This window comes from Molothrus aeneus, chromosome 3 (assembly GCF_037042795.1).
Source record: "Molothrus aeneus isolate 106 chromosome 3, BPBGC_Maene_1.0, whole genome shotgun sequence".
NCBI classification, from domain to species: Eukaryota; Metazoa; Chordata; class Aves; order Passeriformes; family Icteridae; genus Molothrus; species Molothrus aeneus.
This window is the reverse complement of record NC_089648.1, coordinates 113,211,960-113,239,952: the sequence shown is the minus strand read 5'-3', so window position 1 is coordinate 113,239,952 and position 27,993 is coordinate 113,211,960. Positions and strand designations below refer to the sequence as shown.

Here is a 27,993-nt window from a genome sequence, read left to right as displayed (position 1 = left end):
GAGATGGGGTCGGGATGCAGACGGGAGGCAGGAACGGGATCAGGATGGGGCTCTGATGGGATCAGGATGGGGTTCTGTTGGGATCAGGATGGGTTCCGATGATATCAGGATGGGTTCTGATGGGATCAGGATGGGGTTCCAATGGGATCAGGATGGGTTCTGATGGGATCAGGATGGGGTTCTGTTGGGATCAGGATGGGGCTCTGATGGGATCAGGATGGGTTCCGATGGGATCAGGATGGGTTCCGATGATATCAGGATGGGGTTATGTTGGGATCAGGATGGGTTCATATGGGATCAGGATGGGTTCCGATGATATCAGGATGGGGTTCCGATGGGATCAGGATGGGTTCTGATGGGATCAGGATGGGTTCTGATGGGATCAGGATGGGTTCATATGGGATCGGGATGGGTTCTGATGGGATCAGGATGGGTTCCGATGGGATCAGGATGGGGTTATGTTGGGATCAGGATGGGTTCCGATGATATCAGGATGGGGTTCCGATGGGATCAGGATGGGTTCTGATGGGATCAGGATGGGTTCCGATGGGATCAGGATGGGGTCCTGGCTCGGGGCTGGGGTTCGGGGCTGGGGCAGGAAGGGGGGGTCCCTGCGTCTCCCCTACGCTAGTGACACAAACCACTTCAGAGTATTTCCACGTGATGCACAAACAAGTCAAAAATTCACTGATCCAAATCCAACGTGCAAACAGAAAAGGGCCGGGGGGGGCACCCAGTGCCCCCGGCCCTCGGCGGCCCCCGCGCACGGCCCCGCCCCGGCACGGCCCCGCCGGCAGCGGCAGCGCGGGGCCCGCGGCCGGGCAGCCCCGCCGCACCGGAGCCGGGCCCGGGGGCGCTGGCGGCGGCGCCCGGTGCTCACTTGGGGGACACGTCCCCGGCTCTACCAGATGCCGCTCGACCGGCCCCCGGGGGGAGCGAGAATCCGGGCCGAGGCTCGTTTTGGAACGTGGTCATCGATCTGAGAACCTGCCGGACACACGGACGGTCGGACAGGGGGCCCCGGGGGCGGCTGGGAACAGCCCCGTGACCCCCCGGGACCGGGAATGGGGGCTCCCTGTGACCCCCGGCACCCCGGGACCGGGAATGGGGGCTCCGTGTGACCCCCGGCACCCTGGGACCGGGAATGGGGGCTCCGTGTGACCCCCGGCACCCTGGGACCGGGAATGGGGGCTCCGTGGGACCCCCGGCACCCCGGGACTGGGGGGGCTCCGTGCCCTCCCCTCCCACCACGGCTGTGCTGCATGTGGGACTGACCAGCACTGACCAGAACTGACCAGCACTGACCAGAACTGACCAGAACTGACCAATACTGACCAGCACTGACCAATACTGACCAATACTGACCAGCACTGACCAGCGCTGACCAATACTGACCAAAACTGACCAGTGCTGACCAGCACTGACCAATACTGACCAACACTGACCAGCGCTGACCAATACTGACCAAAACTGACCAGCACTGACCAATACTGACCAACACTGACCAAAACTGACCAATACTGACCAATACTGACCAGCACTGACCAATACTGACCAGTGCTGACCAGCACTGACCAACACTGACCAGCACTGAACAATACTGACCAATACTGAACAATACTGACCAGAACTGACCAAAACTGACCAGCGCTGACCAATACTGACCAACACTGACCAATGCTGACCAGCACTGACCAATACTGACCAGAACTGACCAGCACTGACCAATACTGACCAGAACTGACCAATACTGACCAATACTGACCAGAACTGACCAACACTGACCAGCACTGACCAATACTGACCAGAACTGACCAGCACTGACCAATACTGACCAGCACTGACCAATACTGACCAATACTGACCAGCACTGACCAACACTGACCAATACTGACCAACACTGACCAGCACTGACCAATACTGACCAATACTGACCAATACTGACCAGAACTGACCAGCACTGACCAGCACTGACCAGCGCTGACCAATACTGACCAGCACTGACCAACACTGACCAGCACTGAACAATACTGACCAATACTGACCAATACTGACCAGCACTGACCAACACTGACCAGCACTGACCAATACTGACCAGCACTGACCAGCACTGACCAATACTGACCAGAACTGACCAATACTGACCAGCACTGAACAATACTGACCAATACTGACCAATACTGACCAGAACTGACCAAAACTGACCAGCGCTGACCAATACTGACCAAAACTGACCAGCACTGACCAGCACTGACCAGCGCTGACCAATACTGACCAGAACTGACCGAGCTGACCAGCAGTGACCAGTGCTGGCATTCAGGACCCCCCTGTGCCCACGCCGTGCCCGGGGGCCAGAGCTGCCGGTGCCAGCGGGGAGGGGGCTGCCCGGGGGCAGCAGGGGCTCCGTCCTTCGCACACAGCCCCGGTATCTCCGGCTGGCACAGCCCCGGTGCTCCCCGGTTCCCCCCCGGTCCCCCCGGCCGGCACAGCCCCCGGCCCGCCCCCCAAGCCCCCCCAGCGCAGCCACACGACGGACGGTGCCTGGAGCGGGGCGCGGGCTGGGGGCTGCAGCTGCGGGGCTGGGGGCACCTCCCTGCTCTGCCACGGCCCCTGCCCGGGGGCTGCGTTTGGGGAGGGGGCCTGGGGGTGTTGGGGTACCCTGGGAGCGCCCTGCAGGGGGACGGGGACAGCCTGGAGGAGGAGGGGGGGACAGGACAGCCCTAGGGAGGGACGGCGGGGACACCTGCGGTGGCACCGGGGGCACCGGGGGGTGGCGGGGGGCGATGGGGACACCCGGGGGGGTGACAAGCGCCCGGCTGGCGGCAGGAGGCACCGGCTGGGGGCTGCGGACCGGCCCCGGGGCCGGGCCCGCTCTTACCGGACAGGCTGAAGCTGGACTCGTGCAGGTCCCTCATGCCCCCGTGTCGCGTGGCCGGCCGGGTGGGCGTATCGGCCAGGGGCGTCCCCGTCTCTTTTTTGCCGGCATGCACGACCACGGCCACATCCCCCAGATACGGGGTGCGGTCCACAGCCCGCAGCTTCAAACTCTGCCGGGAGCGAGAGGAGAGAGCGGAGAGAGCGGAGAGAGCGGAGAGAGCGGAGAGAGCGGAGAGAGCGGAGAGAGCGGAGAGAGCGTCAGCCGCGCCCGGGCTGCGGGGTCCCGGGTGCCGGGTGCGGGGTGCCGGGGCCCTGCAGCGGGTGCGGATCGGCCAGGCGGGGCGGGCGGCTCGGGCCGGGCCATGCTGGGGCTGGGGAAGGGGCTGCGGACGGGGAGGGGGGCTCGGAGAGGCGCTGGGCGGGCTGGGGGGCTCCCGGTGCAAAGCAGAGCAGGGCAGGGGCTGGGAGGGGTGGGTGGCCCTGGCAGAGCAGCCCCTCGCCCCCCTTCCCCCGGCGGAGCCGAGCCGAGCCAAGCCAAGCCAAGCCAAATGAAGCCAAGCCAAGCCCATGCAATGCCCTGTGCCCCCCCGGCCACCCAGAGCTCCCGAGAAACGCCCCAGCGCTGGCCAAGCCTTCCTGTGAGCTGCCCCCTTCCCTGGCAGCATCACCCCACGCTGTCCCCAGCCTGTCCCCCACAGCCACAGCGCGGGCACAGGGGGGCCAGAGCTCCCGGGTGTCACCAAGGGCAGCCCCAGGGACGCGTGTCCCTGTCCCGGTGTCGCTGTGGGGCTGCCCTGGCACAGCCAGCAAAGGGCACGGCCTGGGCAGGGGCACGGTGAGCCCTGTTGGCCAACATGTGCCTTGGAACGGCCACGGGCCACGCACGGGTGGGGACAAGTGTCCTCTGCAATGCCACTGTGCTGGCAGGGACCAGGGCAGTGTCCTGTGTCACACAGTGACCCGCAGGCACCCTGCTCTGTGCTCCTGGCACAGCGTGGCACCCGCCTGGCACAGAGCCTCCTCTGGCACTGCCACTGTCCCCTCCAGCAGCCAGCACGGTGCAGCCCTGTCTCTCACCATGGCATTGCTCCAGCACGGCCATGGCACAGCCCTGGCACTGCTATGGCACTGCTATGGCACATCCACGGCACAGCCATGGCATTGCTCTGGCATGGCCCTGGCACAGCCCTGGCACCGCCCTGGCACAGCAAGGGCACAACCATGGCACTGTTCTGGCATGGCCACGACACTGCTCTGGCAGCACTCTGGCACAGCCAAGGCACCATTCTGGCATGGGAACAGCCATGGCACGGCTCTGGCACAGCCATAGCACGGCTCTGGCACAGCCATGGCACAGCCACTGCATTGCTATGGCACAGCCATGGCACGGTCACGGCACTGCTCTGGCACGGCCAAGGTACAGCCATGGCACTGCTCTGGCACAGCCAGGGCACGGCTCTGGCACAGCCATGGCACTGCTCTGGCACGGGCACAGCCACGGCACAGCCTCAGCACTGCTCTGGCATAACCAGGGCACAGCTCTAGCACAGCCATGGTGTTGCTCTGGAACAGCCACGGCACTGCTATGGCACGGCCCTGGCACGGCACAGCCATGGCATGGCTCTGGCACAGCACCATTCTGGCACGGCCCTGGCACGGCACAGCCCTGGCACAGCCCTGGCACTGCACAGCCCTGGCATGGCCCTGGCACAGCAGCGTTCTGGCACGGCCCTGGCACGGCACAGCCCTGGCACAGCCCTGGCACTGCACAGCCCTGGCATGGCCCTGGCACAGCCCTGGCACGGCACAGCCCTGGCACGGCCCTGGCACAGCACTGTTCTGGCACAGCCCTGGCACGGCACAGCCCTGGCACGGCCCTGGCACAGCACCGTTCTGGCACAGCCCTGGCACGGCACAGCCCTGGCACGGCCCTGGCACAGCAGCGTTCTGGCACAGCCCTGGCACGGCACAGCCCTGGCACGGCCCTGGCACAGCACCGTTCTGGCACAGCCCCGTTCTGGCACGGCCCCGTCCCGGGCAGCGCTGCCCCGCCCGTACCTTCTCGCGCTGCACCAGTTTCTTGTAGGCCACGTCGGGGAAGGAGCGCAGCGGGCAGAACTTGCCCGTGCCCTCGGCGCACATGAAGACGCCGTTCTCGTAGACCACGCGCCCGCGGCTGATGGTGACCAGGGGCACGCCGTGGCACCGCATGTTCTCGTACAGGTTGATGTCGCCGCCCTGCACCTGCGTGCTGGCAGACACCGTCCTGGGCACAGGACAGGGCTGTCACCGCCTGCACGGGGGGCGCGGGAGCCGCCCCAGCCCCGCCCCAGCCCGGGCTGCTGTTGCAGCGTGTTTTCATTTTACGGGTTATTGTTCGATTTGTTGTTCGGTAGTTATCTGGGCTTTCCCCCCTGCTTTTGGAGTGACACAGACCTGTCTTTGTTATTCAATTGAGCCGGGTGTGGTTTATCTCTTTGCTACTTTTCTGCCAGGCTTCAAACCCCTTCCTCCCACATCCAGTTGTTAACCCCTCCTGTCCCAAGCAGTTTTCCTCCCTTGTACCCCTTGCCCTCGTGTTCCACCCCAAGTTCTCCTGATCACTGAACATTGCATCCTCCCCTGAGACCTGCCCCCCTTTATAAGCTGCTCATTGCCCGGGACCCCGAGACTCGGGGAGTGTGACATCAAATAAAGGAACCCAGCGCCAGGCCCGAGCTGCTGCTGTGGCCTCTTTGTTCCACGTTGTGCCTCCAGTGGCAGCTGGGGTTCTGTGGAGCCCCGAAAGGGGCACTGTCACCCCCCCAGTGTCACCCTCCAGCCGGGATGTGTGACAGGCTGCACCTACTTGGTGGCCTCGGGGTCCCAGACCACGACGTCGGCGTCGGCGCCGGGGATGATGCGGCCCTTGCGGGGGTACAGGTTGTGGATCTTGGCGGCGTTGGAGCTGGTCACGGCCACGAAGCGGTTCTCGTCCATCTTGCCCCCGACCTGACACCGCAGGGGGGTCAGGATGTGGGGGCCGTGGGCCTCCCTGTCACCCCCAGTGCCCCCAAAAATCCCAGGTGTGCTGCAGGGTCAGGATCCTCACCAGGCCAGCTCTGGGCAGCTCCTTGCCCGCTGCCCTCATGCCAGGGGGGAACAGCCCATGGTGGGATGTCCCATCCAGCAGGGTCCCTGTGGGCCCCCAGCACCAGCCCCATGCCCAGGCCAGCTCTGGGCAGCTCCTTGCCTGCTGCCCTCATGCCAGGGGGGAACAGCCCATGGTGGGATGTCCCATCCAGCAGGGAGCACCAGCCCCGTGCCCAGGGCAGCTCTGGGCAGCTCCTTGGGAAGAGCCCATGGTGGGATGTCCCATCGAGCAGGGTCCCTGTGAGCCCCAGCACCAGCCCTGTGCCCAGCCCTACCACGCCACGCTCCCAGATGATGTTCATGCGGTCCTGCACCCCGCTGACGCCATGGGGGATCTTGGTGAAGTCCTCCTTGCCCATGGCCTTCTGCTTGGTGCTGAAGGGCCGGTGGTCCGAGGCCACGATGTTCAACGTGTCACTGTGGGGGCACAGCAGGCTGGGGGGTGGCACTGCCAGGGCTGCTTGGGGTGCCTGGGGAGCCTGGGACTTGGGGAATGGGGTACCCCTGCCATGGGGTGCCGGGGAGCTCAGGACATGGGGAATGGGGTACCCCTGCCATGGGGTGCCTGGACAGCCCGGGGCTCAGGGAATGGGGTACCCCTGCCATGGGGTGCCCGGGGAGCTCAGGACATGGGGAATGGGGTACCCCTGCCATGGGGTGCCCAGGGAATGGGGTACCCCTGCCATGGGGTGCCCAGGGAGCTCAGGACATGGGGAATGGGAAACCCCTGCCATGGGGTGCCCAGGGAATGGGGTACCCCTGCCATGGGGTGCCCAGGGAATGGGGTACCCCTGCCATGGGGTGCCCAGGGAGCTCAGGACCTGGGGAATGGGGTATCCACACCATGGGGTGCTTGGAGAACAGGGCACACAGGGAGCAAGATGTCCAGGGAATGGGGTACCCAGGGAATGGGGTACCCAGGGAATGGGGCACCCACACCATGGGTGCCCAAGGCAGGGAGAGGTGCCCGGGCCAGGGAGGCGTGGCTGGGTCAGGGAGGGGTGCTCGGGGCAGGGTGGGACACCCAGGGCAGTGATGGGGTGCCCAGGGCAGGGAGGGGAGCCTGGGGCAGGTTGGGGTATCCAGGGCAGGTTGGCACACCCGGGGCAGGTCGGGGCACCCGGGGCAGGTTGGCACACCCAGGGCAGGTTGGGGTATCCAGGGCAGGTCAGGGCACCCGGGGCAGGTCGGGGCACCCGGGGCAGGTTGGGGTATCCAGGGCAGGTTGGCACACCCGGGAGAGGTGAAGCCCCTAAAACAGTTACTTTCAAGAGATGATGGGTTAAAGCATAGAATATAAAGCAGTTATGGGAAATATTCAATGTTAGGAAATCACATAGAGCAATAAATTGAGTAAGGTATGGAACACAATGACAGGGAAGAGATAAGGACAGACAGTGATAAGTTAAGAACTGCTGGGTAAAGCACGTTTAGGGCCAACATGTCAAATTGACCCTGAGACCCTTGCCAAGGCCTGGAGACTAAGCCAACTACACCGGGAATTGACCAAATTTGGGGAGAGGTTCAAAAGTTTAAAGAGGAAGACTCCTCGAAGCTGATGAAGGCCGACCGGAACGACCCCTGAGAAGATCCTCAAAAGAGAAGTCCCCGCCCACGCTCCGCCTACACCACTCCCCATATGTATATGCATGAATATGATGTAATCCCAAACCCAAAACTGTATAAAAAGGTACGCTTTTGCTGTAAAGGTTTAGAAATCCCATTTTAGGATTTCTCCGACGTCGTAATAAAATACCTCCTGCTTATTTGACTGAGTCTCTTAAGCAGTAATTTCTCGCCTTTTGGGGCAAAAATCGGCATCATTTCTGGCGACCCAGATGGGACGAAGCAGGGGATCCAGGATCTGAGGAGTCCCCTCGCTGGGTCCGGGGCTGGGACCCTCTGGGCGCCCCTGACGACTTTTTGTCAGAAGAGACTCCCCCTCGGACCAAGCGCTCTTTGGTGGACGAAGGGTTCCCTGCATCTCCTGCTTCTCCTGCTCCAAATTAAAGAGGTATTTTTTATCATTGTTCATTGGTTTTAGGATAAAGCGCTTTATGGGAACACGGGGTCAGACGTGACCACCGGAGGGTAAACCAGAGGACGCTCTGGTAAAGAATCCCTAATTGGTATTTTTGGGTACCTTTTGGTAATTGGTGTCTTTGCTAACCAGTAATTGATGCCTTTGGTGGGTACCTTTTGGTAATTGGTGTCTTTGCTAACCAGTAATTGATGCCTTTGGTGGGTACCTTTTGGTAATTGGTGTCTTTGCTAACCAGTAATTGATGCCTTTGGTGGGTACCTTTTGGTAATTGGTGTCTTTGCTAACCAGTAATTGATGCCTTTGGTGGGTACCTTTTGGTAATTGGTGTCTTTGCTAACCAGTAATTGATGCCTTTGGTGGGTACCTTTTGGTAATTGGTGTCTTTGCTAACCAGTAATTGATGCCTTTGGTGGGTACCTTTTGGTAATTGGTGTCTTTGCTAACCAGTAATTGATGCCTTTGGTGGGTACCTTTTGGTAATTGGTGTCTTTGCTAACCAGTAATTGATGCCTTTGGTGGGTACCTTTTGGTAATTGGTGTCTTTGCTAACCAGTAATTGATGCCTTTGGTGGGTACCTTTTGGTAATTGGTGTCTTTGCTAACCAGTAATTGATGCCTTTGGTGGGTACCTTTTGGTAATTGGTGTCTTTGCTAACCAGTAATTGATGCTTTTGGTGGGTACCTTTTGGTAATTGGAAGAAAAAAGGAAAAAAAAAAAAGGAAAAAAAAAAAAAAAAAAAGAGGAAAAAAAAAAAAAGAAAAATAATAAGGAGAGTAAGAAAAAAAGAGGCAAGACTCTGATGCACTTGTTCTTCTTGTATTGATCTTGTTGGTTTGTTTGAAACTGTGATTTAAGGGTTAAAAAGAGTGGTCAGTTTTTGTTTTTATCTGAACTGAACTAAATTCCGGGACTCGGTCCAATTTTCTCCACTCCCTTGGAGGAACTTGGAAGGAGTGTATACGTTTTATACCTTTGTTTAACCCTGTTGTATGCTTTGATGTATTGACTGTAAGATTTTTGCAAAGGGACGAGTTTAGTGGTTTTTATGTTGTCTGAAATTTGTTGTGATATTATCGGCAAAACCGTACTATTGATTTACAGTTTTGCAAGTGTGTGACGGCCTGGAGCCGACCAATATCGGTATCTTACGGTCTGCCGGCGACATCTTGCAGTAAAGCAGTGTATTCTGATAGAACGGAAAGGTAGGACAGTTTGAATGAATTGGCACCGTGTATGAGAGAGTGTGTCTGAGACGCAGCCCGGCTGCGAAGCGAGTGGGAGTCCGGCTCTGCAGTTCCTGTCCCTCGCGAGAGGCCAGGTCAGAAAAGGACGAAGCGCTTGGATATTGTATGAATGAGGTGCTAAGATAAACTGGTATATAGTGCTTGTGGGAAGGAGATTTACTTGGTGAGATAAGAAACACCGACCCAGAAAATAGCAATGGGGAGTCAACCGAGCAAAGATATAAATATGAAAACCCCCTTAGGATGTATTCTGAAGCATTGGAAAGACTTAGGGGGGATTCCAGAAGGAAATATAAGTAAAAAGACACTCCTTAAATACTGCACGCAGTGGTGGCCGTTGTATAAATTGGATGATGGTGAGAAAGTAAAAAGACACTCCTTAAATACTGCACGCAGTGGTGGCCGTTGTATAAATTGGATGATGGTGAGAAATGGCCACCAGAGGGGACAATTAATTATAATACCATTTTACAACTAATGCTCTTCCTCCGCCGGCTCAATAAATGGGATGAGGTGATGTATGCAGACATGTTCTTCACCCTGAAGAATAAACCTGAGTGGCAAAAAGAGTGTAGAATTAATGCAGCCCCACAAGACCCTCTGGTACTAGCCCTGGAAAAGGATAAGAAAGGCTCAAAACCTAAAGAACGTTGCTGCGATGCATGTAGCATTGGGCAGCGATGTCTTAAGCTAACAAGGAGGGACAGTGGAAGAGAGAGTGAAATAAGCCTGTGGGAATACCATCCAGGGCCCCTCCCCAAACCAGGAGAGGAACGAGAGGATCCGACCCCATTAAAAGAACTGGAACGATGGTGGAAATCTAAGTTTGAGTGCAGCCCTGATAAGTTAGACAAGAGTTGGGGGAAGGCTAGCCCGTTAAGGTCGGAAGATAACAGGGGAGAAGGCAGCCCACAGGGATTGGATAGTCCGCAGGGGTCGGGAAACTACAGAGATGCTGGAAGCCCACCTAGATTAGAGATTGAGAGAGAGGAAGGCAGTCCGCCGGGAGCAGAGAGCCGAGGGGAGACGCGTAGCCCCCCCGAACTAAGCTTGTATGGGGACGGTAGCACACCCAGGAATGGAGGTGCTCGTAAAATGGAAACCAGCACACCAAAGACTGGGGACGAAAGCAACTCATCGGGAGGTGATGTCCCCAAATTGAGATACGGTGAAGAGAACAGTAATGAGACATGCGAGAGCGAGGCAGGGAGCAACTCACAGAGACTGAACATAGTAATTCAGATAGAGGATAAGAGAAGTGTAAGCGGAGTAGAAGATGAGAGGGACAGCAGCCCGGGACAGGATAAGAGCCGGCAGATACAAAGGAGGCAACAGACGCAGAACGAGAATCGGGTGGATTGTGTAATAGAGATAGGAGAGGAGACTGAAGAGCAGGAAGGGGGAAAAAGAAAAGAGAAGAGAAAGAATCGAGAAGGCACCGAGGTACAGGAAGAAGATCCCGGGGAAGGGATCAGCCACTCGTATTATACCAGATCTGTGGCACGGGAGGAAGCAAAGCAAAGAGAGGGGGGGAACCACACGATAGCTCCCCTCCGACAAGTTGTGCCAATGGTAGGGGAAAGGACAAGAGTAAAGGTGCCGTTCTCGACCAATGACTTAAATAATTGGAGGGATGAGGCAAAGAATTTTAGAAGGAATCCGGAGGGAGTAGCAAAGAGGTTTGAATTAATGGTAAAGAATTTGGATATTGATTGGGAGGATATAGAGGTGATGTTGTCAGAGCTGACAGATACAGAAAGGGAACTCGTATTGGAAACAAGAAAGCGACATGCTCAACTATTATCGGGGAGACTAGAAGATAATTTTCCCAGCAGCAAACCAGAATGGGACCCGGGCAATGCAGACCACTATCAGCAGTTAGTGCAGTATAGAAAACTGATAGCAATGGGCTTGCGTAACGCGATCCCCAAGGCTATCAATTGGTCAATGCTATATGACATCAGGCAGGGAAAGGATGAGACCCCATCAGAGTTCTTGGATAGACTTAGGGCAGCCATGAGACAATACACACCCCTAGACCCAGCGACGGAAGAAGGGAAACAACACCTGTTAGGATTAATGATGGGACAAAGTAATCCAGACATCAGGAAGAAATTGCAAAAGCTTGAGCATCCAGCAAATAAAAACCTAGAGACACTGCTAAATGAGGCATGGAAGGTGTATAATAATAGGGAAATTGAGGAGAAGAAAAAGGAGGACAGGAGGATAGCTCGAGTGGTGGCTGTAGCCGTGGCAGCTCAGAATACAGGTTACTCGGGACCTGGAACCAGGGGAAGAGGTAGAGGCAATCCGGCAAGAGGGGGGGGGGGAGACTCCAACCCCACCCAACTAGAGTGGGGCCAAACCAGTGTGCGTACTGCCTGAAAATGGGACACTAGAAGCAAGAATGCCCCCAGTTAAGGGAGAGACTATTGGGCACTACTACGGCCACACAACAGGATAACGACTGAGGGGGACCGGTGGGCCGTTCCCTAGCAGACCCACTGGTTAAAATGGAGCTAGGGGAAGGTGAAAAAGAATTGGACTTTTTGATTGATACGGGAGCAACCTTTTCGGTTCTAAATCAGGAATTGGTACCTAAAAGTGATGAATTTGTGCAAGTTGTGGGAGCAACAGGCCAACCAGAAAAAGCTTACTTTTTGAAACCCATCAAATACAAAATTGGGAAACAAATGGGAATCCATCAGTTCCTGTATTTACCAAATTCGCCAAAGCCCTTATTGGGGAGAGACCTATTGGAGAATTTGAGAGCTATAATAAAGTTCAACAAAGACAAATTGGAATTCCAAGTAAGTGAAGAACAGCTGATCACAGCTCTAAGCCTGACAATCAGCTGTGTAGAACCAAAGCCTGAGAATCATAACATCAGGCGAATCCTAAGTGAAGTATACCCACTAGTATGAGCTACTGATACACCTGGGAAATCAAAACAAGCAACACCTATCATTATTGAACTTATACCTGGAGCAAGGCCGGTGGTTAAGAAACAATACCCACTGAAGTTAGAAGATAGAAAGAGAATCGAGCCCATAATTAAAAAGTTCTTAGAATTAAGATTATTGATAGAATGTGAATCAGATTTTAACACCCCAATTCTGCCAGTAAAGAAACCTAATGGAACTTATAGATTAGTCCCAAGACTTGAGAGCAGTAAATAAGATAACCAAGACATTACATCCGGCAGTTGCTAACCCATACACGCTTTTAACTAAACTGAAAGATAGTTTGACATGGTTCACCGTATTGGATTTGAAAGACGCATTCTTCTGCCTTCCTTTAGCTCCTGAGAGTCAAAAGATTTTTGCCTTTGAGTGGGAATTTGTAGATAGAGGAAGAAAGACCCAACTTACGTGGACAGTATCACCCCAAGGATGGTGTAACTCCCCCACGATTTTCGGGAATCAGTTAGCCAAAGAGTTAGAGCAGTGGGAAAGGCCGCTGGGAGATGGCACTCTCCTACAGTACGTAGACGACCTCCTAATAGCAACAGTGACAGAGGAAGAGTGCATTGCATGGACTATTTCCCTGTTAAACTTTCTGGGTTTAAGTGGATATCGAGTCTCCCAACAGAAAGCGCAGCTGGTGCAAAAAGAAGTGGTGTACCTGGGATACGAAGTCTCCAGAGGACAGCGATCCCTGGGAGCAGCCAGAAAAGAGGCCATCTGCCAGATGCCTAAACCAGAGACGGTGAGAGAACTGCGTGCCTTCCTGGGGATGACAGGTTGGTGTCGGCTATGGATCTACCAGTACGGGATGCTCGCTAAACCACTGTATGATTTGTTGAAGGAGACCAAGAGTGTCCTAGTTTGGACTCCCGAAGCAGAGGGGGCCTTCAAAAAGCTGAAACAGGAGCTAATGAGAGCACCAGCTTTAGGTCTCCCAGATGTATCAAAACCATTCTGGCTGTTCTCCCACGAGCGACAGGGGATGGCCCTAGGAGTCCTGGCACAGCAGTTAGGACCACGTAAGAGAGCTGTGGCCTACTTCTCCAAACAGTTGGATGAAGTAAGCAAGGGATGGCCTGGCTGCCTGAGAGCGGTGGCCGCAGTAATCATTAATATCGAAGAGGCCAGGAAACTCACGCTCGGCCAAAAGGTAACGGTGCTGGTGTCTCACACCGTCTCAGCTGTGTTGGAGCAGAAAGGTAACCACTGGCTGTCACCTTCCAGATTTTTAAAATACCAGGCCATTTTGGCTGAGTCAGATGACGTGACTATTCAGGTCACTAACATTGTGAACCCAGCTTTATTCCTAGAAGGGAGAGCCCCAGCAGAGCCGATCGAGCACGACTGCCTGGAAACAATTGAGGCCGTCTACTCCAGCCGCCCGGACCTCAAAGAAGAACCATTCGAAGATGCGGACGACTGGTTCACGGATGGAAGCAGCTTCGTGAGGCAGGGAGTGAGAATGGCCGGCTATGCAATTACCACCGCAGAAGAGGTAATTGAGTCGAACCCTTTACCCGCAGAGACTTCAGCCCAGAAGGCAGAACTGATAGCTCTGATTCGAGCCCTGGAATTGGCGGAGAACATGCGGATCAACATATGGACAGACTCTAAGTATGCCTTTTCCGTCGTACATGCTCATGGGGCCATCTGGAAAGAAAGGGGACTGTTAACTGCTCAAGGAAAAACAGTCAAACACGCAAAAGAGGTCCTGCGACTGCTGGAAGCAGTCCAGCTCCCAGCACAGGTGGCCATAATGCATTGTAAGGGACATTTAAAGAGGGACACTATCCCGGAGATAGGGAATAGAAAAGCAGACGCAGAGGCTAAATTAGCTGCTGCAAGAACTGAAGAAATAAAAGTAGCAGCTCTAGTACCAGGTGAGTTAGACACAAATTTTCGGCCAGAATATCAGGAGTCAGATCACAGGTGGATTCAGAGAAATAAAGGTAAAATGTTAGAGAATGGTTGGGGTCAATTGGAAACGGGACAGTTAATAATACCAGGGAATACGATGTGGCAGTTTGTGAAAGCAGAACACGAGAAAGCCCATTGGAGTTTGGACCCGCTATATCAGTATTTGCAGGCTCGGATAGCAGGACCAAAATTGTTCACCACTGTAAAACATGTCACATCCCAGTGTGAGAGGTGCCTGAAGAACAACCCGAATACAGGAACTAAGATACATCCAGGGGCCATAAATCGAGGTAAATTCCCAGGTGAAGTGTGGCAAATTGATTTTTCTGAGCTCCCAAGAAAAGGAGGGTTTCGATATTTGCTGGTATTAACTGGTACATTTTCTGGGTGGCCTGAAGCATTCCCTTGCAGAACAAATAAGGAAAGAGAAGTGACCAAAGTACTGTTGAATGAAATCATTCCACGGTTTGGGGTACCGAAGAGCATTTCTTCGGATAGGGGTACACATTTCTGTGCAAAAGTGGTAAGGACAATAAGCAAAGCACTACAAATCAAATGGCAATTACACACGCCCTATCGCCCACAGGCCAGCGGCCAGGTGGAAAAGATGAACCATCTTATTAAGCAGCAGATTGCCAAAATATGCCAGGAGACTAATTTGCATTGGTATCAAGCTTTGCCTATTGCTCTGCTTAGACTGAGGGTCAAGCCAAGATCGAAAGAAAGGCTAAGCCCATTTGAAATTCTGTACGGCAGACCTTATGCTATGCAAACTGTAAATGGGGACGCTGTAGATCAAATAGGTAATCAGTATATTTATGACTATGTGATTATGGTAGGGAAGCAATTTGACAAGAATGCTGCGGTGGTGATTGACCACCAACCTAAACAACCTAACTGTAAGTTGCATCCTTTTAATCCCGGTGATTGGGTGTATGTTAAGAATCTTTCAGGAAAACCCCTACAAGAAAAGTGGGAGGGACCTTTCCAAGTGCTGCTGACCACCTTCACCGCGGTTCGAATTAAGGAGCGACCTACGTGGATCCATTACTCGCGGGTCAAGAAAGCACCGGGGAGTAAACAAGAGGAGTAGACACCGTGACCCGGATTCCACTCCAGACCCCTACTAACCTGATCATCAGACCCTTGGGGTTCCATATGAATGCCAGCCAAGTTCTGTTTGGATCCCAGTTAAATGGATAAGACCTGCCTTGGATGTGGAGCTTTCTGAATCAGCTGACCCCTCGGGATCACGAGAGAATCCAGCACAAACTGACATTAACTTTACCGAAACTTTTGTTTCCCATAGCAGAGTTTAATGCTGAAGCTAGAGCTGCACTAGACAGCGCACCGCTATCGTGGACAACGTGGATTGAAACATACAGTCATCAGGGGCCGGACCCACAGGAACCTGTCTACGACCAACCGTGTTACTGCTGTGGTAAAAAGAATTGTGTTGGACAGATTGGTTTTCTTTGTGGCGGGTGTGATAGGAAATTTTGGAATGTGCAAAGCAATTTAGGGGATCTTCAATGTTATGAATGTATTTCCAAAGAAATAAGAGATGATGATCCTTATTTAGCTTTGGAAAAGTTTGCTAATAAGTCTATTTTGGATGCCAGAGAATTGTATGAAGCCCCTGAACAAGTGGTATTAGGGTGGTGTTTTTGGAAAGCGCAACGCTGGTTTCAAAAGTGTTTAAAGCTTAGTCGCTCTAAAGTATTGACAGCCCGATGTCATGCATCTGTTCCAAAACATTCTTTTACAATTGAACAAATAGGACCATTTAAGAAACAGAGAAATTTGGACTCAGAATTAGAAAAGGTTATTATACGAGTTAACCAAATTTATTTTAGGCAATATAGACGTCAGAATTCAGCACCACCCACACTAAGGAAATACAAATGGTAGGAAGATCAATGGGGGAAACCATACTTATGATAGTTATTTTTCTAACATCCATACAATTCGGGCAGAATGTAGTTTTTCCTCGAAACTCTGCCCCAATAGACCCATGGTCCAATGCACACCAGTGCATTCATCCGGAGTCAGGGATGAAGGGGCCCCATTTTGAGGTTTATGCCTTACGTAACAATCAGTCATACCCAAAAGAGGAATGGGATAAGCGGACATACCTAGTGGCACAGAAGGGAGATCAAATCCAAATTGGGTGCCGGGAACTTGACCCAGTAGAAGGAAAAACAAGGCGGCTGGTATTAACAATCCAACCCTTGATGCCAACTCTTATACATAATCTGATTACCTTTAGTCTAGTGAAAATGGGCAAGCCCACCGTTTGGATCCAGCAAAAGGGCCCAATTTCATGTCTGTGGAGTGACTTCAGGGAAGACCCACCTGGATCACAACCCCGAAACTCGATAATTTATAGAGAAGATTCACTTGGGGAACTACATCCTCAAAATATAACCTTTGACCCTCACCCTCTCCTCTTTCCTGTGGGAAAGATTGTAGCATCTAGCGGTCCCGAGGAAGGGAAAGCACAGTGTGAGATGGCATTTAGATTAGATCAGTCGATGACGTTCGCATGTGAAAGGGAGTCGAAAACGCTGGAACAGGGTACTAGTTTCTCCAGACGTGTTACAAGATACGAAGTGGCATCACCGGAAGACGTGATCTCCTTATATCCAAATTTAGACTTGCCCCAAGAAATTACTCCACCAATTGAATGTAGAAAGGTGCATAACTTAACCTTTATCGGGCCCCAGGTAGTAAGGAGGTCAGATGAACTGAAACTACTGCTAGACCCCACGTACTCTCTGAAAAAGGTGCAGATGAATATTCAGACTAACATTACCCATCTGCAAAAGGACTGTCAACCGTTCATACAACAGAGCCTTAAAGGATGGGAGGCATGGCTAGCTACTAGGTCTTATCACAGGCGGGTGCAAAGGGATATAAGTGGATGGGTCGGCACTGGATTTGGAATACTGAATACCATAGATCAAGAAGTATTGGTTAACAAATTGAGTACTGTCACCACCAACTTAAGAAAACTTAAAGTGCCCCTGAGTTCATCCATGCTTACATTGGCAGAAACACAATCACTGGTAGTTAGGTTACTAACCCTGGTAGCAAATCACACTGCTGAAGATTTTGCTAGAATTGCCGGCTATACAGGAAACATTAGCAAGGAAATTGCGCTTGCTATCCAATGCACACAAACACAACAGTGGGTACAGTCAGTGGCAGCAGGGATAATAAGAGAAAGAACGTCAAGAACGCTGTCCCAGGAAATAAGAGAAACGATATTGAAGGATAGTCATACTACACAATTTGAAAGGGACCATCAAGCCTGGTGGCAATTAGTAAACTTTACTTATGTACCACAGCATGAGCACATTGAAGCCTATGTTCTTACCATCAGTGCTGCAGAGGAAAGGGCGATTTTCCCTATCCTTACCTTAGGGACCATACATCAGAATGTCCTTGTTAGGCCAGTAGATCATAATGTTTGGGCGAGTTATGATGACGCCAAAAATAAGTGGCAGTCTGTTAGTACAGAAGCATGTATTCCTAGGGGGCAACTAGGATACATATGTAAAAATGCTATAGTAGAAACAGAAGATTTATGCTTAGATGCTGAAAATAGTGTATGCACTTTTGAAATGCTTCCACACAATAGAGTACGGTCGCAGGTTTATTATGTAGAGAATGGATGCGCCTGCGTCAGAACAGCTTGCAGTAACGTAACTGTAGATAGTTGCCAAGACAATACTAACTTTTGTATATGTAATTTTACCAAGATTATAGGTTGTGATTTTAACTATACCGCTCCTGTAACCACCCAGCAGCTAATTAATGCAGACTACGACCTGTATCATGAGTTGCCAAAATTACAGATAGGTATGGATGTCGAGGTTCTTAAGGCGATGCTCGTGCATCCAGAAGTAAGAAGACTGGTGCAAAAAGTGAACCAAACAGTTAAGCGCATGGTCCTACAGGTAGAGCACAACTCAGAAAGAATAAAAAACATCCTGACTGAAGTAGAACAAGTAGGCCAACATCACTAGTGGGACGTTTTCACAGGATTTTCCCCAATAGCAACACAGGTCTTTCATTACCTGGTACACCCGATACTAATTTTAACTATAGCAATGCTTATACTGACTTTTATGAACCTATGCTTGTGGTGGAGGCTGAAATCCTTGATGAGTAAGATCCAAATGATTTGGGCGATGGTGCGGGCGTATCAACGCCCCGAAGGATTAGAACTTGACGAAAGAATTCGTAAGTTATAAGAAAAGGAGGGAAATGAAGCCCCTAAAACAGTTACTTTCAAGAGATGATGGGTTAAAGCATAGAATATAAAGCAGTTATGGGAAATATTCAATGTTAGGAAATCACATAGAGCAATAAATTGAGTAAGGTATGGAACACAATGACAGGGAAGAGATAAGGACAGACAGTGATAAGTTAAGAACTGCTGGGTAAAGCACGTTTAGGGCCAACATGTCAAATTGACCCTGAGACCCTTGCCAAGGCCTGGAGACTAAGCCAACTACACCGGGAATTGACCAAATTTGGGGAGAGGTTCAAAAGTTTAAAGAGGAAGACTCCTCGAAGCTGATGAAGGCCGACCGGAACGACCCCTGAGAAGATCCTCAAAAGAGAAGTCCCCGCCCACGCTCCGCCTACACCACTCCCCATATGTATATGCATGAATATGATGTAATCCCAAACCCAAAACTGTATAAAAAGGTACGCTTTTGCTGTAAAGGTTTAGAAATCCCATTTTAGGATTTCTCCGACGTCGTAATAAAATACCTCCTGCTTATTTGACTGAGTCTCTTAAGCAGTAATTTCTCGCCTTTTGGGGCAAAAATCGGCATCAGAGGTCGGGGCACCCGGGGCAGGTTGGGGCACCCGGGGCAGGTTGGCACACCCGGGACAGGTCAGGGCACCCGGGGCAGGTCGGGGCACCCGCGGCAGGGCTCACTTGGCGAGCAGGCTCATGAGGTAGGCAGAGGTGTTGGTGTCGAGGCGCAGCGGTGGCACGGTGACGTAGGCGGCGGCGTGGAACCAGTCCTGGTGGTAGTAGTGCAGCCCGGTGAGCGTGGCGTGCGCCGTGGTGGTCTCTGCGTACACCACCTTCCCTGCGGGGAGGCACGCGTGGGCACGGCTGGCGGTGCCAGGGGCACGGTGCCCGTGCCACCCGCGGGGCAGGAGCCCTGGGTGCTCAGGTGTGTCTCCTGTGTGTATCCCCTGTGTGTCCCCTGTGCTCAGGTGTGTCTCCTGTGTGTGTCCCGTGTGTGTCCCCTGCGTGTCCCCTGCGTGTCCCCTGTGTGTCCCCCCTGTGTACGAGCAGAGCTGGGGGCCCAGGTGTGCTCACCTGTGGGAGGGCACGGCCCCACAGGCACACCCGAGTTCCTGTGTCCGTGTGTCTGTCCATGTTCGTGTGTCTAGCTGTGCCCATGCCTGTGGGTGTCTGTGTGTCTGTCCGTGCCTGTGCCCGTGTCCGTGTGTCTGCCTGTGCCCATGTGTCCGTCCATACTCATATCTGTCCGTGTGTCTGTCCATGTCCGTGCCCATGTGCCTGTCCGTATCCGTGTCTGTGGGTGCCCATGTGTGTCTGTGTCCATGTGTCTGTCCGTATCTGTGTCTGTGGGTGCCCCTGTGTGTCTGTGCCTGTGTGTGTCCGTGTCCATGTGTCTGTCTGTGCCCACGTCTGTCTGTGTGTCTGCCTGTGCCCATATCTGTCTGTCTGTGCCTGTGTCCGTGTGTCTGTCCGTGCCTGTGTGTCTGCCTATATGTCTGTTTGTGTCTGTGTGTCTGTCCGTGCCCATATCTGTCCATGTGTCTGTCCATGCCCATGTGTGTTCTGTGTGTCTGTCCATACCCGTGTCTGTCTGTGCCCGTGTCTGTCCGCATGTCTGTCCGTGTGTCTGTCCATGCCCATGTGTCAGTCTGTGCCCATATCTGTCCATGTGTCTGTCCATGCCCGTGTGTCTGTCTGTGCCCATGTCCATGTGTCTGTCCATGACCATGTGTGCTCTGTGTGTCTGTCCATGCCCGTGTCTGTGCCTCTACGTCTGCCCGTGCCCATATCTCTCAGTGTGTCTGTCTGTGGCCATGTCCATGTGTCTGTCCATGTGTCTGTCCATGACCATGTGTGCTCTGTGTGTCTGTCCATGCCCGTGTCTGTGCCTCTATGTCTGCCCGTGCCCATATCTCTCCGTGTGTCTGTCTGTGGCCATGTCCATGTGTCTGTCCGCGTGTCTGTCCATGTGTCTGTCCGTGTGTCTGTCCGTGCTGGTGTCTCTGCCTGCCCGCAGCCCCACACACACTCCATCTCCTCCCAGCCCAGGTGTGAGCCGTGTCCGTGGGGTTTTCCTGTCCCCCCATGGGTGCCCCTTGCCCACGGCTGTGCTGGGGAGGGAGATCCCCCCCGTGTCCCCCCTGTGTCCCCCCGTGTCCCCTACCCTGCATCTTGGCAGCGGCGATGACGTCCCCCGCGGACATGCTGGACACGTTCACCAGGTACACGGGGCAGTGGGTCTGCACAGAGGGGGTCAGGGGGGTGTCCCCGTGGTGCCCCAGCCCCCTGGGGGGCACAGGGACCCCCACAGCACAGGGACAGCCCCCCCACGCTGGGGACACTCACCCGGTTGGCGATGGTGATGACGCGGTGCGTGGCCTCGGCCTCCAGCTGCAGGGAGAGCCGGCGGTGACAAACGTGACACACGCTGGTGGCACCGCGGGGATGGGCGGCGGCAGCTGCACGGCTGCCCCGGCCCGTGCCAGCCCCACCCCGGCGGCACGGTGCCATCACCCACCTCCTCAGGCCGGCTGATCTCGATGCCCTCCGGCCCCGTGATGCCCAGGTCCAGCGCCTCCTTGGCTCCCTGGGGATTTGGGGGGGTCAGGGCGGAGCAGGGGCTCAGGGTGGAGGCCCCGCTGCCCGGCTGGGTGCCCGCTGCCCCCGTGCCCCCTCACCTCGGCCACCAGCTCGCCGTTCTCGGCGTGCACGCGGGCGATGGCGCCGATGTCGCGGCAGGCGCGCAGCACCTGGTACAGCTCGCTGTCCCGCAGCATGTACAGGTCCTTGTAGGTCATGAACATCTGGAAGGAGTTCACGCCCTTCTCCCGCACCAGCGTCTCCATCTCTGCCTTCACCTGCAGGGCAGCAGGGTCAGGGTGAGGCCTCACCCCTCGAGGGGCCTTGGCCACCCCCTGGGGACAGGGGATGGGGATTTGGGGGTGACACGGGGAGTGACAGATGCTGGGGGGGGAGCAGAAGGGATTTTCCTGCCCCGGGGGGGGACCCCTGCTCTGCTGGAGGGGGGTCAGAGCCGGGGTCTCCCTGCAGCACAGCCGGGAGCCGGGTCTGATCCCCCTGCAGCAGCTTTGAGGGGATTGCAGGGGCTGCAGTGCCGTGGGATGGGGTCTGCTCGCCAGCCCTGCCTGCCACCCCCACGGGGGTCCTGCTGTGGGGTCCCCCCAGGCTGGGCACCCCGCTCCCCTGCACGGAGCAGCAGCAGCAGCAGCGCCTCCCCTGCCCCAGCAAGGGCTCGGCCCCACAGGGACCCCCTTGTCCCGGGGCACCCCTGAGCCCCTGCCCCGCTGAGCCCGGCTCAGGGCAGCTCAAAAGGCATCCTGGGGGCTCGGCCCACCCCCCGGGCGGCTAATGGGATCAGCGGGGCTGGGAATTAGCCCCGGCAGCTGCTCCCGGAGCCGTGCCCCACTCACCTTGGGCGCCCACCAGGTGATGCCCATGTGCAGGGCGTAGTCGCAGCACACCTTGGGGTCGGCCAGGCTGCGGCACTTCTCGTAGGCGTCCAGCAGCGACGTCTCCTTGTCGGGCAGGACGTGCCCGATGATCATCGTCGTGCCCCCCACCAGCGCTGCCTGCACGGGGGGGCACGGGCACCGCGGAGGGGGGGTCAGGGCTCATCCCCCTGCCCTGCCCTGCCCGCAGCCAGGTGAGCTCCCAGGTGCTCCCGGGACGCGTTCGGGCATTGCCCGCAGCCCTGCGGGGGTCCTGGCTGCAGGGAGGGACCCCCGCATCCCCCCGGCCCCGCCAACGGCTGCCCCTGCGCAGCAGCACATCTGGGAGCACGGCACATCTGGAGAGCCCATCCCGCCTCTGCCAGGGCACCCACTGCGCCCCCGGCCCGAGCACTGCGTTTGGGGTGCTGAAGGACCCCAGGTGGGTTTGGGGTGCTGAGGGAGCCCCGGCACAGAGCCCCGGGTGGGTTTGGGGTGCTGAGGGAGCCCCGGGTGCGTTTGGGGTGCTGAGGGAGCCCCGGGTGGGTTTGGGGTGCTGAGGGAGCCCCGGCACGGAGCCCCGGGTGGGTTTGGGGTGCTGAGGGAGCCCCGGCACAGAGCCCCGGGTGCGTTTGGGGTGCTGAGGGAGCCCCGGCACAGAGCCCCGGGTGCGCTGGGGCCGCGGGGAGCCCCCCCGTTCCCCGGCAGCGTGGGCGGCAGGGCAGGCGCGGTGGCTCCGCCGCTGTCCCCGGCTCACCCCGCCCCGCTAATCCCCAAAGCTCCTTTGCCCATCGGCCCGCTCGGGAGGAGCTGCCGGCCTGGGGCTGCCACGAGGAGGGTGACAGTGACACGGAGCAGGGCTGGCATGTGGCGCCCGTGGGCATTGCACGGGGTCCCTTGCACCAAACTGGACCCTTCTAGAACATTCTAATAACGCCCCCCCACTCTTAACGTAATGCAATTAATACAACATAATTAATACAATATAATTGAACTATACCCTAATTTAACATAACTTAACTTTTACCTATAACACCACCAGCACAGTGCTGAGCCCCCTGCCCAGGGACACCGAGCACAGCCTGGGGACAGCCTGGGGACAGCACGGGGACAGCCTGGGGACAGGCACGGCCAGCGCTGGCCCGGCACAATTGCTGCTCTGTGTGGGCGCTGGGGACACTGGGACAAGCTGCGGGGACAATCCTGGGCTGGCCCAGGCAGCGACACTCGGTGCACGGTGACACCGGCACGGGGAGGTGGCCGAGCTGGCACAGGGTGCCACGGCCCCGGCGCGGGAGGAGGGGACGTGATGGAGGAGGGGACACGGGGACACGACGCCACGATGGCCCTTCTGGAGCAGCCCCCGCAGGGCAGGGCAGGGCTCGGGGCTACCTTGGTACCGTGGTAGAAGTCATCGACACAGGTGGCGTTCATGAAGGTCTGGTGGAAGTGGGTGCTGGTGTCGATGCCGCCCGGGATCACGAGCTTGCCGGTGGCGTCGATGACCTTGGCGCCGCCGGGGATCATCAGCTCCCGGCCCACCTGCTGGATGATGCCGTTCTCGATGTACACGTCGGCCTCCAGCGTGCAGTCGTCGTTGACCACCTTGCCCCCCTTGATGAGGATCCGCATGGTGGCCGCGTTGGCCATCATGGTGCTGCGGGGCACAGGGGCGCGGGGTGAGCGCCGGGAGCCCCCGCGCCGGGAACGGGGGCACCGCGCTGCCCACCCTGCCCCGAGGCGCCCCCGGGGTGGGCAGGGCTGAGCCCCGCAGCCGCACGGGCCGTGGGGATGGATTATCCTGGGAAATCCGCGCAGAGGAGGGGCTGGCACGGGGCTGGGGCTGCCTCCCTGCCCAGAGCCCCGCTCCAGGGACTCCGGGCTGCACCTCGCCAGTGCCACCCCCCTGCAGCACCTGAGCGGGGCTGCCCATCCCTGCCACCCTGCCAGTGCCACCCACCCTGCCACCCTGCCCTGCCAGTGCCACCCCCTGTACTGCCAGTGCCACCCCCCTGCAGCACCTGAGCGGGGCTGCACATCCCTGCCACCCTGCCAGTGCCACCCACCCTGCTGGTGCCAGTGCCACCCCCTGTACTGCCAGTGCCAACCCCCTGCAACCCTGAGCAGGGCTGCCAGAGCCCATCCCTGCCACCCTGCACTGCCAGTGCCACCTGTGCCATGGGGGCACTGCTGGGTGTCCCCACACCCAGGGCAGGCTGCCCACCGTGTCCCTGTGAGTGACCAGGGCTGGCATCACTCGCTGGGGGTGCTGCCCACTGCCCCATGAGGTGCCAGCTTGGCCAGAGACCCCCACGCTGCCTCAGCAGAGCCTGAGCCCCCGGCAGCGAGGGGCACCCCCAGACACGATCAATAAATTCAATAAATCCTTTGCTGAAGGTCAAACACCATCGACCCCCCCAGAGCAGGGACAGCACGTGCCAGCTGTGCCCACCCGAGGGGCATCAGGTGGGCTGGGACCCCTCCAGAGCAGGGACCTCACTGCAGAGACCCACGGAGAGACCCACAGAGAGACCCCTGCCCCTCTGTGCCCACTGCAGGGGCCACCAGGGACCCCTGCACCAGACAGAGCCCCAGGCACCCACAGGGGCAGCGTGGGGCACCCTGGCACGGTGCTGGCACCGGGCAGTGCTGTGGGAACGGCCCCTGCTGCCCACCCAGCCCCTGGCACAGCCCCGCTGGAGCCAGAACTGAGCCAGGGGCACAGGCTGCTGCTGCTGCTGCTGCTGGGGCAGGGCCCTGGTGCCAGGGGGTGTCTGGTGCTGCCACAGCCCCTCAGGAGGGTGCTGGGACCGGGACAGGGCTCTGGAGGGACCGTGCTGAGCCGTGCCAGGGCTCGGCAGCACCTGCTGGGCACAGCTGGCTCCTGAGGCTGGCAGGGGGGCCGTGGGGCTGGGCCGGCAGCTGGGCATTCCCGGGCTGCCACAGCTGCAGGGTGGGGACAGGAGGGGCTCCCAGGGACCAGGCTGCACCGGGGAGGGACCAGCAGCCCCTCATGGGCGGCTCCCGGCCCTGGGTGATCCCGGTGCCAGCGGGGGCCTCGTCCCGGTGCCCTCGCCCCGCACAGAGCGGCAGCAGCAGCTGCAGGGTCCGGCGGGCGGCCCCCCCGGGAATGTCACCGGCATGCACGGCTGTGACACCGCTCGGGAGCCCCCCGGGGACCAGGGCAGGGTGGCACTGACCCTGCGCGGCGTGCCAGGCCACTGTGGCACGCTGGGCACCGCTCCAGTGCCCACAGCTGCCCCCAGCTCCGCCTCAGGCACACGGGGAAGCTGCTGCCCCACCTGAGGGCTGTGCCAGGGGGACACCTGGGCCCAGAGCTGCACTGGGGGGGACGAGGGGGTGACAGCAACAAGGGGTCACCCCACCCACTCTGAGTCCCCACACCGACACCGGGGACACGACACAGGGGCAGAGATCGGCCTGGGAGGGGTGAGAGCAGAGGGGACAAGCTGTGCCCAGGGTGGCACCGCAGGGCACGCTGGCACTGCGAGCCCCTGGGAGCCCAGGGCAGGGCAGGGGGTGCAGGGAGGGTGCAGGGAGGGGTGGCACGGTGCAGAGGGGGATGGAGGAGGCAGCACGTGGCAGCCCGAGATGAAAGCAGAGCTGTGCTGACGGATCTGGAGCACAGAGAGCGACTGCCAGCGGTGCTGCAGCACCGGGCACCGTGACACCCCCGGCACGGGGAGGGCACGAGCGGCGTGGGCACGGCACGGGCGGTGCGGGGCTGCCGAGGGGACAGGGCACGGCCGGGGCACGAGCGTGGGCTGAACACGGTGCACAGAGCGGAGCTGGCAGCCGCACACGCTGCCCGCGGCCGGCGCGGAGCCACCCACGCTGCTGCCGCCCCGCTGCCCTCGTGCCGCTGCTCCGGGCACCTTTGCCACCCTGTCCCAGCCACGCCGGCGCTGCCCTGATGTCCCCACGCCGCCAGGCCCGTGCCCACAGCGGCCCGTCTGGCACACCAGGGCTCCCGTTTCACCCTCACCGTCCCCGGGTCACACCCAGTGCTCCCAGTCAGTCCCCCCAGCTCACAGCAGTGACCCCCAAGCTCAGACCGAGCATGCCCAGGGTCCCTGTCCCTCTGGCCCCCGGCCGCAGTGCCAGCACGGCACCGGCCCTGGTGGCAGCGGGGCCGCGTCCCGCGTTCCAGCCAGCGCTGCGGCGGTGGCACAGCGGGCTCCGAGCGGGGCAGAACCGCAGCGTCAGCGCCGGGGGGGCACCGGGGGCAGCCCGGGGACCCCCGCCCAGCCCGGGCGCAGCCCCCGGCCCGGCGGGGGTGGCGCACAAAGCGGGGGCTCGCAGCCCCCCCGGCCCCGCCGGCTGCCGCCAGGACAGCTGTGACCCCGGCAGGACAAAGGGACCCCGGGCCCGGCGGGGCTGCCGGGGGCACCTGTTGGGGTCGGGGCGGCCGCCGGGCCCGGCCTTTGTGCCGGGGCTGCCGCATTGTGCGGCGCGCCGAGCCCGGGGGGCCCTCGCCGCCCCCCGCTTTTGTCTGCGCCGCCGAGACCCCGGCACCCACCGTGCCCGACCCCACCCTGCGCCCACCGGGGGCTCCCCTTTGTCAGGCTGGCCCCGGTGACCGCCGCACCGCTGGCACCGGCCGCGACCGCTGCTCGTGGCTGGCCAGAGGCGGCGGCTGGGTGGGCACCGCTCCGGAGCGCTGCCCCGGCGGGGGGGTCACTCCGCACGGCCCCAGCCCTGCCCCGCTCCGATCCGGCCACGGCCGGGCCGGTGTCGCTGTCCCGGTGCGGGGGCCCCCGGCCAGGAGGAGCTGCGGTGTCACCGAGCCACCGCCCCGGCAAGGAGCGGGCATGGCGGGAGGAGGAGGAGGAGGATGCTCCGTCAGAGCTGCCGCCGCCAAGCCGGGATGCTGCGGGCGCTCCTCGTCCCCGCGGGCACCTTGGCCCGGCCCGGGCACGGAACGGGCACGGAACGGAACGGGCGCTGCGCGGCCACGCCCGACCGGGCGCGGGGCGCTGCGGAAGGTCCCGGTGCAGGCTGCGGGGACACGGGGGGGTCCCATTGCCGCTCCCGGGGCCCCGTCACCCCCCGGCGCTGACCCCCAGGGCACTGCGGCAGGAGGCCGGAGCGGCGGGCACCGAAACCGGGCCGCGGCCGGACGGGGGGGCGGGCCGGGGGTCCCCCCGAGAGCCGGGCCGGCCCCGGTGCGGGGCGCTGGGCTGGGCCGGGCCCGGGCGAGGCTCGGGGGCGGTGCCGCTGCCGTGGGTCCCCGGAGCGCGATGCGGGGCTGGCGGGGGGTCCCCGTGCGGGGTCCGGAGGCGCGGGGGGTCCCGGTCTCGCCGGCCCGGAGCGGCTCCGCAGACAAAGCCCGGGGCCGCCCAGCACAAAGGATGCTCGGAGCCGGGGCGGGGCCGCCCGGGAGACCCGGCGGAACAATGAGCCGGGCCCGGCGGGACCCCCGCCGCCCCTCGCCCCCCGCCGCCCGGGGTCCCCGCTCCGCCGCGCCCCGCGCACCTGCCGCTCCGCCGCCGATCGCGACAGGGCGCCGAGAGGGAGCCGGGCCCGATGGAGCAGCAGCAGCCGTCTCCGGCATTACACCGTGCCGAGGCGAACCCCTCGCGCTGTCGCGACACCATCGCCTGTCGCGACAGGTGTGTCGCCATGGGTGGGCGGCGGCCGCACACAGCTTTTCTGCGCGGCGATAGCCCGCGAAGCGCCCCGGGCGGGGATGGCGGGGCGCTCCCCTCCATCCTCGCCGGTCCATTCACTCGCGCCTGTCGAGACACACGCACCTGTCGCGATTGTCCAGCCCGTCGCGATAACGAGCCAGGTCCGCAGGAGCGGGAAAGGAAAAGCCAAGCACGGTCCGGCGCGGCCCGGCCCGGCTCAGCCCGGCTCGGCTCGGCTCACCTCAACCCAACCCAGCCCAGCCCAGCCCAGCCCAGCCCAACCCGGCCCGGTCCGATCCGGTTCTGTCGGATCCGGCCCCGCTGAGCCCCGCCCGGCCCCGCCGGTACCTCCCGCTCCGGTGCCGCTCCCGGTGCCGCTCCGGCCGCGATCGCCTCTCACCCGAACCTGCGCCGCGGGGGCGGGGCCTGGCCGCGC

The 27,993-nt window shown here is 58.7% G+C and overlaps 1 protein-coding gene across 2 annotated transcripts; it reads right to left on the bottom strand.

The window, feature by feature from the left end:
• Window positions 1-819: 819 nt before the first annotated feature.
• DPYSL5 (dihydropyrimidinase like 5) lies at window positions 820-27,993 on the bottom strand. 2 transcript variants are annotated; one of them, XM_066547693.1, is made up of 13 exons: window positions 27,681-27,777; window positions 23,299-23,563; window positions 21,889-22,047; window positions 21,136-21,315; window positions 20,976-21,044; window positions 20,804-20,848; window positions 20,622-20,697; window positions 19,139-19,295; window positions 6,285-6,426; window positions 5,726-5,868; window positions 4,936-5,143; window positions 2,879-3,047; window positions 820-987 (listed from the first exon to the last, which is right to left on the bottom strand). In XM_066547693.1, exons 2-13 carry the CDS (start codon window positions 23,557-23,559, stop codon window positions 902-904), a joined length of 1,695 nt encoding a protein of 564 aa, XP_066403790.1. In that variant the 5' UTR covers window positions 23,560-23,563; window positions 27,681-27,777; the 3' UTR covers window positions 820-901. The 2 variants fall into 2 exon arrangements, with proteins under 2 accessions (XP_066403790.1, XP_066403789.1); XM_066547692.1 differs by lacking the exon at window positions 27,681-27,777 and adding an exon at window positions 27,906-27,993 and having other exon boundaries at window positions 821-987.